This window comes from Phaenicophaeus curvirostris, chromosome 3 (genome assembly GCF_032191515.1).
Source record: "Phaenicophaeus curvirostris isolate KB17595 chromosome 3, BPBGC_Pcur_1.0, whole genome shotgun sequence".
NCBI classification, from domain to species: Eukaryota; Metazoa; Chordata; class Aves; order Cuculiformes; family Cuculidae; genus Phaenicophaeus; species Phaenicophaeus curvirostris.
In genome coordinates this window covers 16,787,374-16,804,436 of record NC_091394.1, presented here as the reverse complement: position 1 = coordinate 16,804,436, position 17,063 = coordinate 16,787,374, and the positions used below count along the sequence as shown (strand labels likewise).

The 17,063-nt window shown below is 39.4% G+C and overlaps 1 protein-coding gene across 5 annotated transcripts in view; it reads left to right on the top strand.

Annotated features, from left to right (window-relative positions):
- The window catches only part of UPP1 (uridine phosphorylase 1), a 44,216-nt gene that overhangs the window by 19,868 nt on the left and 7,285 nt on the right, over positions 1–17,063 (top strand). Inside the window, exons 1-6 of one of the 5 annotated variants that reach the window (XM_069853452.1) lie at positions 9,355–9,410; positions 10,373–10,387; positions 11,788–11,852; positions 14,729–14,846; positions 15,347–15,505; positions 16,520–16,634. In XM_069853452.1, coding sequence (XP_069709553.1) covers positions 11,800–11,852; positions 14,729–14,846; positions 15,347–15,505; positions 16,520–16,634 — 445 coding nt within the window. In that variant the 5' untranslated portion in view covers positions 9,355–9,410; positions 10,373–10,387; positions 11,788–11,799. Of the gene's footprint in view, positions 1–9,354; positions 9,411–9,501; positions 9,521–10,020; positions 10,388–11,787; positions 11,853–14,728; positions 14,847–15,346; positions 15,506–16,519; positions 16,635–17,063 lie in introns of those variants that run through there. The other 4 variants (XM_069853453.1, XM_069853455.1, XM_069853451.1 and 1 more) reach the window with 4 other exon arrangements.

Here is a 17,063-nt window from a genome sequence, read left to right as displayed (position 1 = left end):
TATGCGCATCATTGAAGACAGTGGTGTTGCAGTAGGTCTATTAGAGAGAAAAAGTGTTACCCAGTTTTTATCTGTGATTTCAAACCTGACTTTTTCATGCATAATGGTAATAGAGATGAAAGGCAACACTTGAAAACACTTTGATATAAAGGTTAAAGGGGGGAAAATTGCCTTGATTTCTGTCAAAGGCCTTTTGCTTAGGCTTTTTATAATGGCTTCGTAACCATGGTGAATATATCAGTTTTCTATAGCAACCATTTAAAATGCTATTGATTTTACATATTGAAAGCTCTAGGTATCTGGTTTTTTTTTTAAATTCTATCAGTAAATGCTTGCGTATTATGAGGGGTTGCCATGACCCCCTTGACATTTCAACGTGTGGAAGTCTTAGGGGCCAGTTAATTTAGTTTCTGCGACACTTCAACACTTCCTGAACTCATCTTTGTGTCTCCCATTAATGTATTAATGGAAGAGTGTGTGTGTGTGTGTTTGTGTGCGCGCGTGCGCGCATGCACACAAAACCCCTTTCTCCAGGCAAGCATCGGAAGAAAACGGGCAAAGAGAAACCTAGTAGTTGTGTGGTGTTGTTCAAAAGAAAAAGGGATGAAGCCAGATCTCAGTCTAGACCAGAAAGGGTACATAACCTGAGAAGCCACTCTTCCAAGTAAACATGAGTATCCAAACTCTGATCATGCAGAGGATGCTGCCTTGGGAGGCACAATGACCTATACAGTTTAGCCATGGAGCCTAAAAGTGCACTTCCTTAGCATGAATGAAAACCTTGAATATCCTTCTTTTGTGTTTGGACTCTATTCAACTTTTTTGTACACTGACTTCTTTCTTTTCCGTTACTGTGAGTAGAATGAAAGGATTGGGGATTTCTGAAACCTCAAATTCATTCAAGTGGTGATAGTTGCTTTCTTCAATGTGAAGTGTGCCTCTAATGAGACATTTGGGATAGGAAGTTGAAGATTTTTCAGAGTAATCATGATATTGGTTTGCTTATACCACTTAGGGATAGAGAACAAAATGACAGGTATACTATAAAGGCTGCTGAAAAGTCAGTATGCTGCATAGTTTGATATATAGATACATCTTTTTTTTGAGATAATTTTCTTTCACAAGTTCTTAGATAACATGACACTTGTTAGGGCTGTGAAGGGCTGTGCTTGTCTTGCCCTCCTCTGTCAGTCTTAGCTATTCCAATTGTTTCTGTATCTTGGTGTAAAAGGAGATTTTTATTTTTTTTTAATGCCCTTAACAGTATGGTTTTATCTTGATATGTACTTTGATTCTGCTTTGACCTTGTCCTTTTCATTCTTTCAGGTATGCACTTGCAGATCCCTTTTGAGATAGAGCTTTCTCTGTTATCCCTTGTACAGGATAAGTCCAAGACACATCAGACAGGAGACATAACCCATTTCATATGTAAACCTATAGCCCATTTGTGTTGAGTTATAGATTCGCATCATACTGCAGACTTTATAGGTAGCTTATCTATCTTGTTGGTTAAAAATTAAAAGTCCTGGAGTTTGTATGCTTGTTGGCATGAGGGAGAAGCTGCAAATTTTAGTTGACCTTTTATTGTCATGATTTAAGTAATCCTAAGAACTTTAATCTCTTTTTATTGCAGATTCAGAGCCATCACAGTCTGAATAAGCACCTGCAAGCAATGAGTTGAAGCACCTGTTTCAGGGATGTAATAAGTAACTCAAGGCTTTACTTCTCCCAAGTAATTTGTATTTATATTTCCATTATTTCCATGGTTTTTAGCCTACATTTTATAGTTGAACTCATTCCTGATTGGGAAGTTAATTTGATTGGATGAACTTCCTTGTGCTTGATTACAGCAAATTTTAAAGAACAAACAGCTGTGAGTGCATTTTCCTACACTTTTTCTTAATATAATATATAAAATAAAGTGAAACTGAAGTCCTCTCCTACACCAGACTAGTGCGCCTTTGATGCTGTCAAATAGGGTTACCATATTTTTGCTGATTTGAGCAGAGATGAGCGTGATATCAATGCGTCCAAAACAGCAAGTTTCATTATTTAACTACAGTTGTACTCATGACCTATGCCATTTAGAAAGCTGAAAGGGAACTGCATGGCGTGAAATTTAAACAGAAAGAATTTAACTTGTTTAGATACTTAGAGTAAACATGTCAAACGTTCAGTGGAAAAATGGCTTCTTAGTCCCAAAAGCACATTGTTTAGACCAGATAGTCAGCTTTCCAGGACAATTTTATTGCTATGCCTGCTGCACACAAACTAGTTGATCAGTCATGATGTCCAACTACATGATCAAGACCTGGTGTAATTTTCTCTTATAGTCTTATCATGTAGAAATGAATCACTGGGTAACAGTAGAGTGGGCTTGAGCTATGCATGCTGTCTGCACATTCAGCTGTTAAATAAAAATTTATTTATCCGGTTTTGCCAGCAACAAAAACATTGTATGCTAGATCTGTGGTTTTTTCACACCAGCAAAACAGTTTGTACTTTGAAACAGAAATGTATATAAATTATTTTAATATTATAAAAGAGTTAGGTACACTGATACATTAGCACTTGCTTTTTTATCTGCTTGGATTAGGTTATATCCTTGAAATCTTATGAATAATTAAGTATTTATTACAAAGCCCATTAGAAAGAGGATGCAAGTTCAATAAGTATTTTTTGCAAATTCTATGAAAAGTGAAGTTTTTAATAAGTAGAAGAGTAATTTTTCATTACCTTTTCAGAGTGCACTGTGTACACCTTTGAATCAAAGAGCTGAAGATTTTAAAACATATTACTGAATTTATATTTATTTGAACAGGATATTTAGAGGATTTGGCTTAACAGTGTTTTTCTTTAGAACTTTGATAGGAAAGTTGTTTGGAAATAGGTGAACCTACTGCTAATTTGAACCCTCAGAATTTTTAGTGAAAGTTTGTGGAAGTTTTGCTGTTGACGTTGTTAGACCCAGCATATGAGTCAATCTTTGCTGTTCATTCTAACCAATAATTCAACTAGGTTGTATTTACAAAAATAAAAGGCTAAATCATATGAAGACACCTACATGTGCAGCTATAGGTTAGTCTGCAAAATTTTCCAAGTATAAACCAGCTTACATTAGCTGTACTTGATGGTAGGGGGAGGAGGTAGGGGCTGGAAATTACTACCTTATATCTGTTTTCACTTGCGATTTGTATTGTGGATTATGTTCAGATACATTGAAAGCATTAATTTTACTGTGAAAGCAGAGCTTTTGTTGAAATCTACTTTTCTAGGCTAGAGTACCAGGGGATGCCAGAGATAGAGCTCATAATATGAAACCTGACCAGTGGAAAAAACTGTCACTATAGAAAAGCACTAAAGAAAAAGCTTGAGTGAAGAAACTATGTATGTATAACAGGCAAATTGTTGATACCCTTAGGATTTCAACTATAAAATTTACACCTAATGCAGAGATTGCTATTAGCTACAGGATATTCTCCAAAAACTAAGTACCATTTTATGCATTTTTCAGAATTCTTCAGTTACACGAATATGTCATCTCCAGAAATTCAGGTATCTTTATTTGACAGAGTCTTTGGATAAGGTTTCAATTTTTATTTTTAATGTCTATAAAATATGTAGCAGAGGACTGGGCTTGTTGTGCCCCCTAATTGTAAACTTCAACAGTGAAATATGTTCTGTGTCTTACAGCCTTTGTAGTATGCTTTAATTGTATCGCTACATTTAAGTCCCTTTTTGATCTTCTGACTGCCATTATCATAGGGAAAACTTCTTTTGCCAATACTACTTGAAGTTGCATACTTTATTGGGCAAGACATGAAAGAGGAAATATGAAGTGATGATGAAACTCTCTCGAATGAAGTTTCTTAATGGTAAGGCACCCAAGCCTTTTTTAAAATGCTCATCACTTGAGTAATAAGGTGTTTTGTTCTTATAAGCGTATATGGAATCAATTTCAATGTCTTTTTCCATGAAAAGATATTTTTCAAAGGTTTGTAGTACAAATTTGCTGAAAATGTCAGGGACATTTATGTAATGACCAGAAAAAAACCCAACACCTAAGCCACCCCAGTGTGGGTATTTTAAAGCATTGACAAATATGGAGATCACTTATTCACGCAGACATGAATGTGCTTGGTGTGCCAAAACCCTCAAAATCTATCCCATAAAATAAGAATTCCCATGCAGCTGCAATACTGCTGAACTGCAAATAAGAATTCTCATCTTTCTTTTTTCTATGGTGATCTCCTTTTCCCATTAAGATCTGTACAAAGTTTCCTAAAGTAGCTGTATATTTGTTTGATGTCTAAATCCTCTTAACTTTAGAATACCTTTTGCTCAGTACTGGGAGTTCTTGTCCAAAACTGTTGTGTTTTTAGGTAGTTGTTAGAGGAACTGACAGAAAGAGGACTGAGTTCTTAACTTGGTCACTCAGCACTGTTATTTTGCTCTACTGTAGTTGTGTTCTTAGAAGTGTTTATAGTGCTGGTTTTCAAACACTTTTAAAACTGTACACCATGTCCTATTGTTAAAATTGGCTCTTTTTACCTTGGTAACGATCAGGTAATCTCCACGTGACATTCCTCAAATTCTTAGAAGTTTTCTAATGTGTCATTAATGTGTACTGGGATTTCCTTCAAGCCAAGGGATGTTTGATCTGCACTGTTGGTCAGCTGAGTCTTCATAGATCACGGTTTGAATGCCATGAGTTAAAATATTAACAGGCTGAAATGCTCCTTCTGACTAAGATTTCCCTTTATAAAAGCAGGTGGAGAAGCCCAGCATTAGTGTTTGTGCATTCAGAATAATGGAGAGCTGCAGCAGAAGCGTAACTTACCAGCTCTCCAAGGGACATCAAATCAATGTACCTGTAACAAATGAAAATGAATGAATTCAAGGATGGGAATGCGCTGCTTGAGTTCACCTTACCCCAATAATTATATTGTGTATTTACTTATGAGTCATTGCAATCATGCAGCTAGCAGTTTTCAAAATCATCAGCAGTTCCATGTACAAGTAGTGGAAGCTTTGGGGTCTAGAAGGGCTTTATATGTGTTGTTTATAAATAGAGTGGTATTGCAGTCAAAAGCTGTGTTCCTACTTACAAAATCAAGCTGTATTGTTTTAAATGCTGAAAAATTTATTTAGTTGTACTGTGCTCTATCTCTGGCATGAATACCTTTAAGTAATGAGTGAAATAATTTTTTGTTTGAATACTGATTGCTTTGCAAGCTGAAAGATAAAAAAAAATGAAGTGCAGTTACTTTTTATGAATTACTTACAACGATACTGAATATGTGAATATTTTTAATAGAATTCCAGATGCAGATTTTAAAATAACTTGGCACTTTAGGTACTGAAGAGTAATTTTCCTTTTATATGCAACTCTTTCACTGTAGCAAAGTCAAATGACTGTTCTTATAATGTGACAAAATAAATACTTCATTCTTACCATTTCTGTTTTTTCAGACTAGACTAAAATATAAAGATGTTTTCAGAGATCAAGGGTGTATATATACAGTAACTTAATTTGTGTAGCAGTGCAAGCAAAAATTGAATTGGCCCATGTATTTCTTAAGCATGTAAAATTTAATTGACTTCTGCCTATCTGTTTCTTAAATACTTATATCTGTGCTGAATATGCAGACTTAATTCTAAAAGATGTAGGATGAAGCCTTTTTTTTCTTTTGTAAACAAATAACCTAATAGTCTGCTTTTGCAGTTCTCTGCAGATTATTTTTCAGAATGTAGTTATGTATTATGCTATAGCCTGGAACAACAGCTAGAAATGGAAATATAGAAGTTCAGTGTTAGCACATTTTGTCCTCCTACTAATGGTTTTAATGATACTAAATGTCCAGAATGACTCGAGAATTAAAATGCAGTAGGTAAGCGTCTGAACAGCTGCACTGAATTATTTGACCAGTTGACTATAAAAAGGGCATATGGTGAGCAGAAAGGAGTATACATTTGATTAGAAAAGGACAGACAGCCTTACTTTTCATAGATGGCAATTCTTCATCCATGCAGTATAAAAATCTAAAAGGCCAGTTGCAGGTTCGGTAATTCATTGTTGTAATAACCCTGGTATGTAGTTGTGTATTTTTCACCTTTCTAAAATAACATATATTGATATATTTTGTGTTTTTACTTAAGAAGTCCCTTTCCCACTGGAATACAAAATGGGATAAAATGCAAAGATTGCAAAGAAAGGAAGCTTATAACCAATTTAATTCTTAAAAGGTTTTCTAGAGATGACTGAAAGCAAAGGTTGCTACCAAGATGCATTATTTATTGAACATTTAAGACAAGTTAACTACAGTAACCTGATTATTCTTTATTTACAAAAGAAGTAATTTGCATTGATTATTCTCTTTCTACCTAGCGGAACGACAAACCTCCTGAAAGCAAAAGCAGATTTTTCAGTGGACCCTGAGGTGACGGTGTAGATAACATTCTTCTTTAAAGAAAAGTTTCTTCCACCAAATTAAAATACTGTCCTAAGGTGCTTAACTTGCATTGTCCACTACCATAGTTTTCAAGTGTTGACAAATACTCAAGGAACAGAAAAACAAACGATGCATTAGGAGGCTGTGATTCTATTTTGCCTGTGAGGGTTTTAAACAAGTTGAACAGGTGATGTTTTTCTTACCTAGTTGAGCAATTTCTCTTGCATGCCATTCGTGGCTAGAAATGCATCTGCGTGAAGGGATTTCTCTCTTCTGTATTCCCACGCAGAGTCCTCTGGTGCGAGACAGAAAATGAAGAGATTTTACTCTAAATGCCCAACGTGATTTTGTAATAAATGCATCTTCGCAGTGTCTTGTGCCAAATGTGTTTACCCTCCTGATGTACAGCAGGTTTTGTACCAAGAAGGTTTTAGTTGCTCTGTCTCCCAAGGATTCCCTTCTGTGGCAAACAACAGTGTGGCTCTGGTAAGAAAAATTATTTTTTAAATTGTGTTGCAGGATTCTAGGCTTAATGTCTTCATTTACTGTACGAGCAAAGTTAAATTGATGCTTATGTAGTGCTTTAAGTTGTTTTTTGTTTGCTTTGTTTTTGCTTTAGATTTCTTGCTAATTGATGGAAAAGGATAATCCTGCAATAATTTTAAATTTCTGTTTCCAGTTTGAACAAATTCTGCCAGACTAAGTGTGTCTTATCTCACATGAACCAGTGTTTGGCCTAATCTCACATGAAAACTAGGGACTTAAGAATGTATATGTCAAGCTGAGGATATTTTGCATTCTCTCTTTCTAGGTTACTTATAATTTCAAACTATACCATAACTGTATTGCAGCGTTACTTCTGTAGCTAAATGTGCTGGATCCCTCTTTTAAGATATTTTTGTCCCTTGCCTAGGATCAAATTGGTGCTTTAAAAGGAACAGGTACCACTCTTCCAGAACTAAAAAGGGCATGAGATTAATTCACAGCTTGGTTTCACTTATTTTTCTCAGGCTAATTGGCATAACTCTGGTATGGTCAGCTGCATCCAAATTAACACTGGATATGCCACATCTACAGCTGGGCTGCACTCACCTATCTGGCTTTAGATGAGGGTATATTTTATTTCCTTGCTTTGCAAAACTGAGGTTAGCTAGGAGCTATTTCGTAGCAAGCTGTGGAGAATCTGTTCTTTTTATTTAGGTAGAGGAGGCTTGTGAGAACTTTGTGAATCAACTGTTGCAAGCTAGCTGCTTTCATGATATAGCATGTAAAACCTTTTGATTAGTACTCAAGCTTTTAACCCTAAAAGGTCTGTCTTAAGATGCTAGCATGTCTAGTTTTTTGTATGTTTAGGATGCCAGACGTAAATCGGGCTTTTGTTATAATGGAGATTATCCCACAGTTGTGTTGGTTTCATTGATATTAAGTAAATCTTTTATTTTAAATATTACATCATCAATACTGGCTGGTTCAACAACCTTGTAAACTACTGGTCAGATGACTTAGGTGTGGCTTTGTAGGAAATTTTTCAGACTCAAGAGGTGTATTAACACTTGGTTTTCCATCCAAATTGCAGGCCTGCATTTTACATGCTTTGTAGCTGTTAGTTGGTTCATACACTGAATTTGGTACCAGTGATGATAAACTCTAGTGCTTGCTTTGCTGAGCTAGGTACAGCTGAGTTAGTACTTCTCAAGTAAAGTCGAGGAATATGTTGTGGTGCAGGGGCCGGATTGGATCCACCAATCTTGGTAGGGAAAATGCATCTTTGGATGTAAGCCTGTGGGACTGATGGAGAGTTTTTTAAACCAGAATCCATGGGGGAAGGGGGTATGAACAGGATTGCTGAAGATAGGCCAAGGGTTGACCTGGCATTTTGACAGCAGGTCAAAAGAGGCAATTATCCCGCTGTATGCAGTGTTGGTGTAGACTCACTGCGGGTTCTGTGTGCAGGTCTGGGTTCCACTGTTTAAGAAGGATGTGAAGGCCCTAGAATACATCCAGAGGTGGACAACAAGTCTAGTGAAAGGCCTGGAAGGAATGTCCTATGAGGAACAGCTAAGATCTTTGGGTTTGTCTAGTTGGAAGAAAAGGAGGCTGAGGGGCAACCCCACTGCTCTCTACAGCTTCCTGAGCGGGGGAAAGTTGGAGAGGAAAGTGCTGATCTCTTCTTTCTCCCCATCCCCTCCCCACCTCACCTCCCTCTCTCTCTCTGTCCCGTATCTCCCTCTCTCTCTGTGTCACATCCCCCTCTCTTTATGTCTCATATCCCCGTCTCTTTATGTCTCACATCCCCCTCTCCCTGTCTCCCATCCCCAGCTCTCTCATCCCCCCTCTCATCCCCCCCCAACACCCCTCTCGCCCTCCCCTTTGTTGCATCCCTCCCTCTCTCCTGCATCCCCCCACGCATCCCCCTCTCTCCCGCATCCCCCCCTCTCCCACATCCCCCCTCTCTACCGCATCCCCCCCTCTCTCACATCCCCCCCCCGCATCCCTCTCCCCTCTCTCGTATCCTCCCCCCATCCTTCTCTCTCGCTCTCACCTATCCTCCCCCCTCTCTCTCTCGCATCCCTCTCCCTCTCTCTCTCTTTCGCATCCCTCTCCCCCTTTCTCACATCTCTCCCTCCCCTGCATCCCCCCCTCGCATACCTCTCCCTGTCTCGCACCCCCCTTCTCGCATCCCCCCCTCTCTCCCGCATCCCCCCCTTCTCACATTCCCCCCATCTCCCGCATCCCTCCCTCTCTCCGTCTCCCCCGCTCCCCCCTCTCTGTCCCTCCCTCCCTGACTCCCCATCCCCGGCGCCCGCTCCCCTCCCTCCCCCCGCGCACCCGCCGGTCTCCGCGCTCCGGGCTGTCACGGGTTAACCCTTTCCGGGGCGGAGCGGGGTCCGCCCGCCGCTGCCGGGAGGCGGCCCGGCGGCTCCCGGCGCCCGCTGAGAGCCGGGACCCGACCGGGAGGTGCGGGAACCCCCGCATCCCGCACCGGGAGCGGGGGCGGCGGGAACGGGGCGGGGGGCGGGAGGAGGATGGAGGGTACCGGCAGGAATCTGGGTACCACGGGATGGGGGGTCGGGAGGATGGGGGTACCGGCAGGAGCGTGGGTATCACGGGATGGGGGAGGGATGCTCGGGAGGGGCCGCGGACACCCAGGTCTCGTCTGGAGGGCGGGTGGTGCCCGAGCCTCCCGGCTTGGATGGACGGGAGGGGTCCGGGGATCCGGGAGGATGGTCGGGAAGGGCTGCGCACCGGGACCGAGCCGGGGGGTCTGTGCGGCGTCAAGGGGGCACCTGCAGCACAAAAATCAGTTTTGCCATGACTTCAGTTGTTTTTTCTAATGATGGATTAGCGCCAAGATAGAGCTTTCCCTCAAAGGCACTCTTAACCGAGGTTTTCCTTCAAAAAAGGGGGTGGGGGATTAAGGAAAAAAAAATAATGGAGAGAGAATAACGATTATGGGTTCTGCATGTTTTTAAAACATTGATCAGAGGGTTTGCATGCACATTTAGAGGGCCGTGCCCTTCCTTGAGCTGTTTGCGTGTTATTCATGCACATCAGTTTTAACTTTGGATGAGGAAAGCGGCTGAAGCTTTTGTCATGGCTATAAAAATTTCCTTTTGTTTACACAGTGTGAGAATTTTGTGGCTTTCTATTAGTTGGCTGCCTGTCAGCTCCTGCCTGATTGTCAGAAGGGTCTGCCATGGGAAAACTGCTTTATGCTTCTGCCTTTCTTCTGTTCTTGCCAACTGCTGGGCATTGTCAGAGAGGGTATTCTGGACCTTTGGACTGTCAGAACTTTGTTCTCGGTTTTTTGAAGTGCATCATTACTTAGGGGATCACAGAACCAAGAACACTGTTAAAAGCAACGTGGTTACTTAATACTGTGAACAGCAACTGAATTAATGTGCTTGGTTTATTTGCAGCCATTTATCGTCTAGGTACGTAAAAATCACTTTGCTATTTCTTATTCTTACCTTCTAACTCCTTTTTATTCAGACTGATAGCACTGCAGTTTTAATGGGAAAACAAATAAGCATTTTTGCCGTAATGAACATGATATGAAAGCAATACCCTGCAGTAACTGACTCTAATTGTGTGATTATAAAGATAGGTAATCAATTCTAAATCAACTTTTATACTTTATCTCCTTAAGAATAGATTCTAGTACACATTTAGTGCATCTAGTACATGTGAGGTTTATTTATAAGGGCTGACATTTTAAATGAAAAAGAAAAATTAGTAGTCCTTATGATTTTAAACACATTTTCATTATTCAGTGGCTTTTAACAGGAAGAGTTTGAGTTTATTTCATTTGGTCCTTCAGTTCTTTCAAAATTCATGTGTTATGTAATTCTCTCGCAAGACTGATTTCTTTCTGTTTCCTTGTATTGTAATCCTGGAGTTTTGAAGGATTACGATTCTGTCTCTGCTATACTCCTATGTGCTGTCAGGCTATTTGCAAAGGAGGGTGGAGCAAAACTTTGTGATTCAGTGCTTCCTGTAAGGGTATTCCCAGAAGGTACCAACTTTGGCACGTAGATTTAGTCACTTCTGAAAATAATGACAAATGAATCAGTCTATAATTATAATTCTGTCATAGTATCAGGACCAAGCCTCAGTAACACGCTTGCCTATTTAATTGTAAAGGAGAATTCAGAAGGCAGATTTTTTTTACTTCTGGTAAAGGTTAGAGTAATATACTAGGAAAAAAAAAGAAAAGTGGATCAAAAGTGGATCAAGGTGGATGAAAAATTAGAGAGCTGTGACTTTTCAGAGTCATATTTGGTTTAGTCTTCCTCACCCTCAGACTGGGACAGATAGAAGTGGTTTTAGGGTCAGTAGGAGGAGTTTAATGAAGAGGATATTATGAGCAAGATGCTTCCTGGAAACAGGTTTCAGGCATTTGACAGTTAGAAATGAACTTTGGAGACCTTCTGGAACCAGTGGTGAAAGGGTGCTAAAGCTTGTTCAGCAGTCACTGTCGCTGTGGGAGGTCCAGAGAAAAGAGGATTAGTTATTTAGCTATGAGCCATACCTGTGCCTGGCCTATGAGCCGGGTGTTTAGTATACCAAAGAACAGAAGTAATGGTGAGATGGGGCTTATGTTTGCAAGGGATTAGTTTGGGCTTCAGTGGTTTGAAAGTGGTGATGCTCGGCTCTATAATATTAGATATGCTCATTTTGCTACAGTTATAAAAGCTGTAGTGTGGCTGGATTATTTTGGGGGTTCAGGACAGTATCATCTATAGAGAAAGTTTCTATCACTGTTAATGGTGATAATTTTACAGATGGGACTGTTCTGATGTACTCATATCTAATTCTTTTAATATAATTCTAGGTATAAGCAGACATGGCTCCTGGTGAATCAAATGAGAAGAAAACTGATGATGAGCAGTCTTCAAAGTAAGATTCAGAAATGAATTATTTTGTTGAAGTTTATGCTTACCTTCCGCCCCAAACTCATTATGCACTCATTTAGTTTAAGATAAAGATTATGGTGCAAATATTGATTATAACATCAAGTATTTAGTACAAACTGTTCTGACAAATGGAGTCTTTATCTTCTTTGACGAGATGTACACAGAGGACATTGATGGCTAGCCATTTTCATTTATCACATCAGTGATTTTTTTCAAGCATAGGCGATATTTTTATTTATTTATTTTTTTAATCTAGAGAACCGTTGAAATGTTGACTTTGGTTTCTGCATATGGCCAGACATACTGCTTCAAGAGTTTGAACAAATATTTCAATCTGTTTCTCTGATACTTACTTTAAGCTTATTGTAGTAAAACTATACGTGCATGTTTAGTTTTCAGATATTCATGTTTTGTTGAAACCCCCAGAAACTGTAAGTGCTTTACAACAGTGTGAGTAAGCACAGTTTATTCGGAGGAATAAATTGTATGCTTCTCAGAGTTAGAGGCCAAAGATTTTTGCAGGCAAACTTTGCCTCTACCGTAAATCCATGGCATTGGTCCTGTGTACACATAATAATATGCTTACTTTTATTGCCCATTTAACCCCAGGGTCTAAGTCTGCAATTAGATCTGGATGGGCAGATAACCAGTAAAAGTTAGTAACAGTCCCTAGCTGCAGTGAGGTGGTGGATTGAGGAGTGTTGCTGGTAAAGCTGTAAGATGAAAAACAGTGAAATATAGACAATGCCGAGGAAGGCAGCTGCGAGGTGTGAGGACAGTGGTGGTTGGCACATGCCACATGAATTTCCCTGTTTAATAGAGGCCTCGCCTTTTCCCAGTTTGTTTCCTGGAGAGGAGCCTTTATTGCTGGTATTCTTATAAAGTAGGAAATATTCTTTTGCTTATCTGAGAACAAATTGTAAAGTGATTTCAAATCATACCCTATTTGTATGCAAAAGCTATTCCAATAAACATCATCACAGACAGCTATTTAATGTGCATTAGTGAGTGCCCCATTGATTATGGGTAGCGTCCCACAAACCCAAACAGGAAAAATTCAGAGGAGACAGTTCTGCTCACATGAGCTGGCAAACTCCTGGGCTGTGTGTACGTTTCTGAAGAGCCATAAACCTGCTCATTATTTCTCCTGGGGTCAAACAGGCCTCTTGGAGGGAAGAAGAAATGCAGCCAAAGCCTTTGGGTTCCACCTCGGGTGGGGTTTGTATGAAGAGAGGCAAATGGGACACATGGGAGATGGAAAGGAATTTTCCCACTGAAGGTGGGAATGAACCACCCACTTTGTTGGGCTGCTTTTTCAGTTGCTGCAGATGGTAGTCTGTCCTGGTCAGGGACAAATGGGGTGGATTGGGATGATAGCTCTTACTTTGGCCTTGCAGCTGCTGCTGGATAGTTAGTGAGAGAGAACAGAGAGAATTTCAAGAACAGAAACAATTGATATATTCAGAATATTGAGGTTGTAAATATTTTCTCTGCTTTCTGAGGAACAGTTCAGTGGGCTCAGGATGGGCATATAGGCCACTTTAAGCTTCTTAAGGTAACCAATACATCCTGCATAGGATTGAAACATAAGATGCAGGACCTACAGAAAAGTACTGCCTTTCTGGAGAGGCAGACAAGATAACCTGAAATGTCTAAAATAGCACTGAGTGCCTATGTTTAGGCTTCAGAGTTGTTCCCGGAAAATTTTTTTGCATAAACTCCAGGCAAACTCTTTTGTTTCCCTCCTCTGACAAAGCAGTTTGCATTTGCTGAGCCATGCTGTGGTTGCACTGAGACTTCATTAAGCTATTAAGTCATCTTCTTGTGTCTGGAAGATATTTATTGCTTGATTTCAGTACTTTGAAGTATTGGCCAGTATTTTGCTTAAGCTTGTGATTATTGACTAGTCTTCCCTACCTGTTTCAATTGAACCTAAAACATCAAGCACAGAAGGCAGACGTTCTATGAATCATTCAGCTTGCTTGGTTAGTCCTATGCCAGATTTTCCATGAATGTGATCCCACATGCCAAGTAGTTAAGTTTTCCTTTCTTGCCTTGTTTCTTGATTCTTCAGGAAGATAAATATATATATAAAAAATATATATATAAAACTTCCTTACAGGAAGCAACTTAAGAGGAAGTGAACTCTTTTTACCTCTTCCTCGCTTTCACTTTTTCTTGCTTTTGTTTTCCTTTTCCATGGTTTTCTCTATGGTTCAGATTTCCATTTCTATTTTCCTCTCCTGTTTCAGATCCTCTGTAGTATTGTTACCAGTCTCATGCTGTAGAGGTTTTCCCTCCTGGCTGGATGACACAGAGTCACAGGAAACCATGTTGCAAGAAATCCCCTTTTTGCCTGTTTATATATAAAGCCCAAATCTTTCCATGCCTCTCAGGTTCCTAGGGGGGGTCAGTCAAAACACAGAGTTCAAGTTTACCTTTCAGCTTTGATATAGCTTGTCTGTATAGTAAGGTGGTCTGTTGAATAGTCCCTGGTCTTGCTGCCATTGTTCTTCTCACCATAAAGACCCACCCTGCTTCACAGATTTAATCTTGTTTAAGGTAAAGGTTGCACTGTTGCAAATGTGCTCTACCATCTGGGCTTTTCTTCAGCAATTTCACCCTGTGTAATGAACAGAATGTTAAATATCATATATATATATTTTATATATATATGATTTATTATGAGACATAAGGTGATAAAGATATTTAGGATGTCTTTCATGTAATGCATGGGGAGTCAAAATAAGGTAGTGCAGGTATACTTGGCTTTTGCATTTCCCATCTTCTACTGCTTAAGTTTGCAAAATTAGCATCTGTTCAGTAGATGAGTATTTCTTAATGCTGCTGTCCTGGCAGAGAGAATTTTATCCATCTGTGCAACCCTCACCTGGAGAAAATGAAAGAAGACATCCTGTACCATTTTGCTCTTGGGACTGGTACCCATGATTTTCCAGCATTGTTTGGAGATGTAAAGGTAAGATGCTTCATTTCATTCAACAAGCTTAAGTTTTTCTGCAGAAGGTGGAAGTGTATGTGTCTTCAAAACAAGACTAAATGTGTAAGGATACCACCAACTGAGGAATGAAGGGAAAAGGGATAAGAATTTGTGTTCTTGTTGCTGTAAATATCAAGCAAAATTGAAGATAGTTGTTTCTGATTGTCTGGTTTTATCCAGTGAAAATGCAAATGCTGCAGTCTCTATTCAGGTAGAGCTCCCCTTTTGAGGGCCTTCAAGCCAATATTTGTCTTTTACTAGTTTAGATGGGGTGAAGGCTTTTGAGTGCTTTATAGAAGGATATTATTATCCATAATTTTTCCTCATGGCCTTTTTAGAATGATCGTGGGAAGAACCACACCTGGGAATAGCTTTGTGTTGACTGAAGGTGTTTCCTTGCTCATGTTGATCTTTACATGTTCTTTCATATACTGAATCATGCAATTGATATTTGTTTTGTTGAATACTGTCCACCTCAGTTTGTATGTGTTGGAGGAAGTCCTTCACGGATGAAAGCTTTTATTGCCTATGTAGCTGAAGAACTGGGGCTTGCGAGCCCTGGTGGTGACTATCCTAACATCTGTGCGGGAACCGACCGTTACGCAATGTACAAAGTGGGACCTGTTTTGTCAGTCAGTGTAAGTACCTCACTTAAACAGATATGCAACACATTTCAGTTATTCTGTTGAAAGCAGAAAATGTGAATGTGCATTTCTCTTAAGCACTGAATAGACAGAGTCAGGTTTTTAAGTTTGTATCAGCATGCTCAAAATAGTGCAGTCAGGTAATTAAGGATGCCTTCTTAGTGCTTTATTATAATAGGGCAAATCTCTGAGACCTTCATTCCTTTTCTTGTCTCCTTTTTCATCAGTGTACCACTGAGGTCTTGCAGGAATGTCCTTATATATTTTTTGACCAGGCTTACTGTTGCCTTGTCTCTGTTCTGTATCCTGAATAATGGGGAAAAAGGTCACTGATGCATGTGGGGTGCTGGAAAAAAAAGGGCTGTGTCGCATACAGACCTCAGTATCTGCAGTAGCATTGTCAAATGTGCTAACATAGCCTAAGAGTAGCATTCCATGGGACTTGTGCTCCCATGTATGCATTCTAAAACTTCATACCTTTAATTTGTAGGTGTGATTACATACTTCAGTTGTGATTGCATAGCTGTAGTATCATTCTGCATCTTTTCTTTTGAGTTGTAATTATTGCATTACCACGAATGTTAAGGTGGACTTACATTTGCTGAGCTTTGTAACTAAACCACAGTATCTGTGTTTTGAAAGAGTTTATTCACTAGCAGTTCAGTTTGGTAAAAAAGTCGTAGTGAAGGCTTTCTTGTGTTAAAGGAAATTTCTGTGATGAAGTGGGTTCATCGACTATTACGAAAGGACACTACTTATGCTTTTAGAATGTAAATATTTTATAATTAAAGATTTTTAGAAATACTGTACTTTATCCATAGCCTACTAAAGCCAGCGAGTCTTTGTTTACCTGTTTACCTGCCTCTCAGTAGGCCTAGAGGTTAGGGTTTTTGTGGGAGTGAGTTAAGAGACATTTGGGGGAAAAAAAAATCAGGAAGGAGATATTGCCTGGCTCCTTTTTGCATTGTCTATGTGAATGTCGAATATGAATTTCTGCTTTCATTTCAGCATGGTATGGGCATTCCTTCTATTTCAATCATGTTGCACGAGCTGATCAAACTGTTGTATCATGCCAAGTGTTCCAACATAACCATTATTCGCATTGGCACCTCTGGTGGAATAGGTATTTTCCCTTTTGATTTCTTTCTTTTCTTCAAACCAAAGCACCTTTGTAGGAGAGTAAAGCATCTCTCTGCAAGTAAGTGACTGATGGTCAAAACAGTTTCCTGCAGTTTCCTGCAGGATCATTTTGCTTCCATAACTTTGAAAAAATAGGCAATATCTGCCTCTGAATAGACAAAATGCAGCTAGAGATCTGATAACATGAGAAGGACATTTCTGTCCTCTATGAGAAGTATGAGATAAGAAAAAAATATACGGTCAAAAAGGAAAAACTTTGTCTTTTCAGAATTTATTTGTAATAATAAACTGAAGCAGCTAGGCATGCAAAAACAATCTCTTGGTGAATTCAGAGGCAAAATTGCCACCTTTAAAAGAAGCAGGATTGGGTCAAGATGTATGCTTTGTCTGTGGAAACAAAGGATTAACTGCG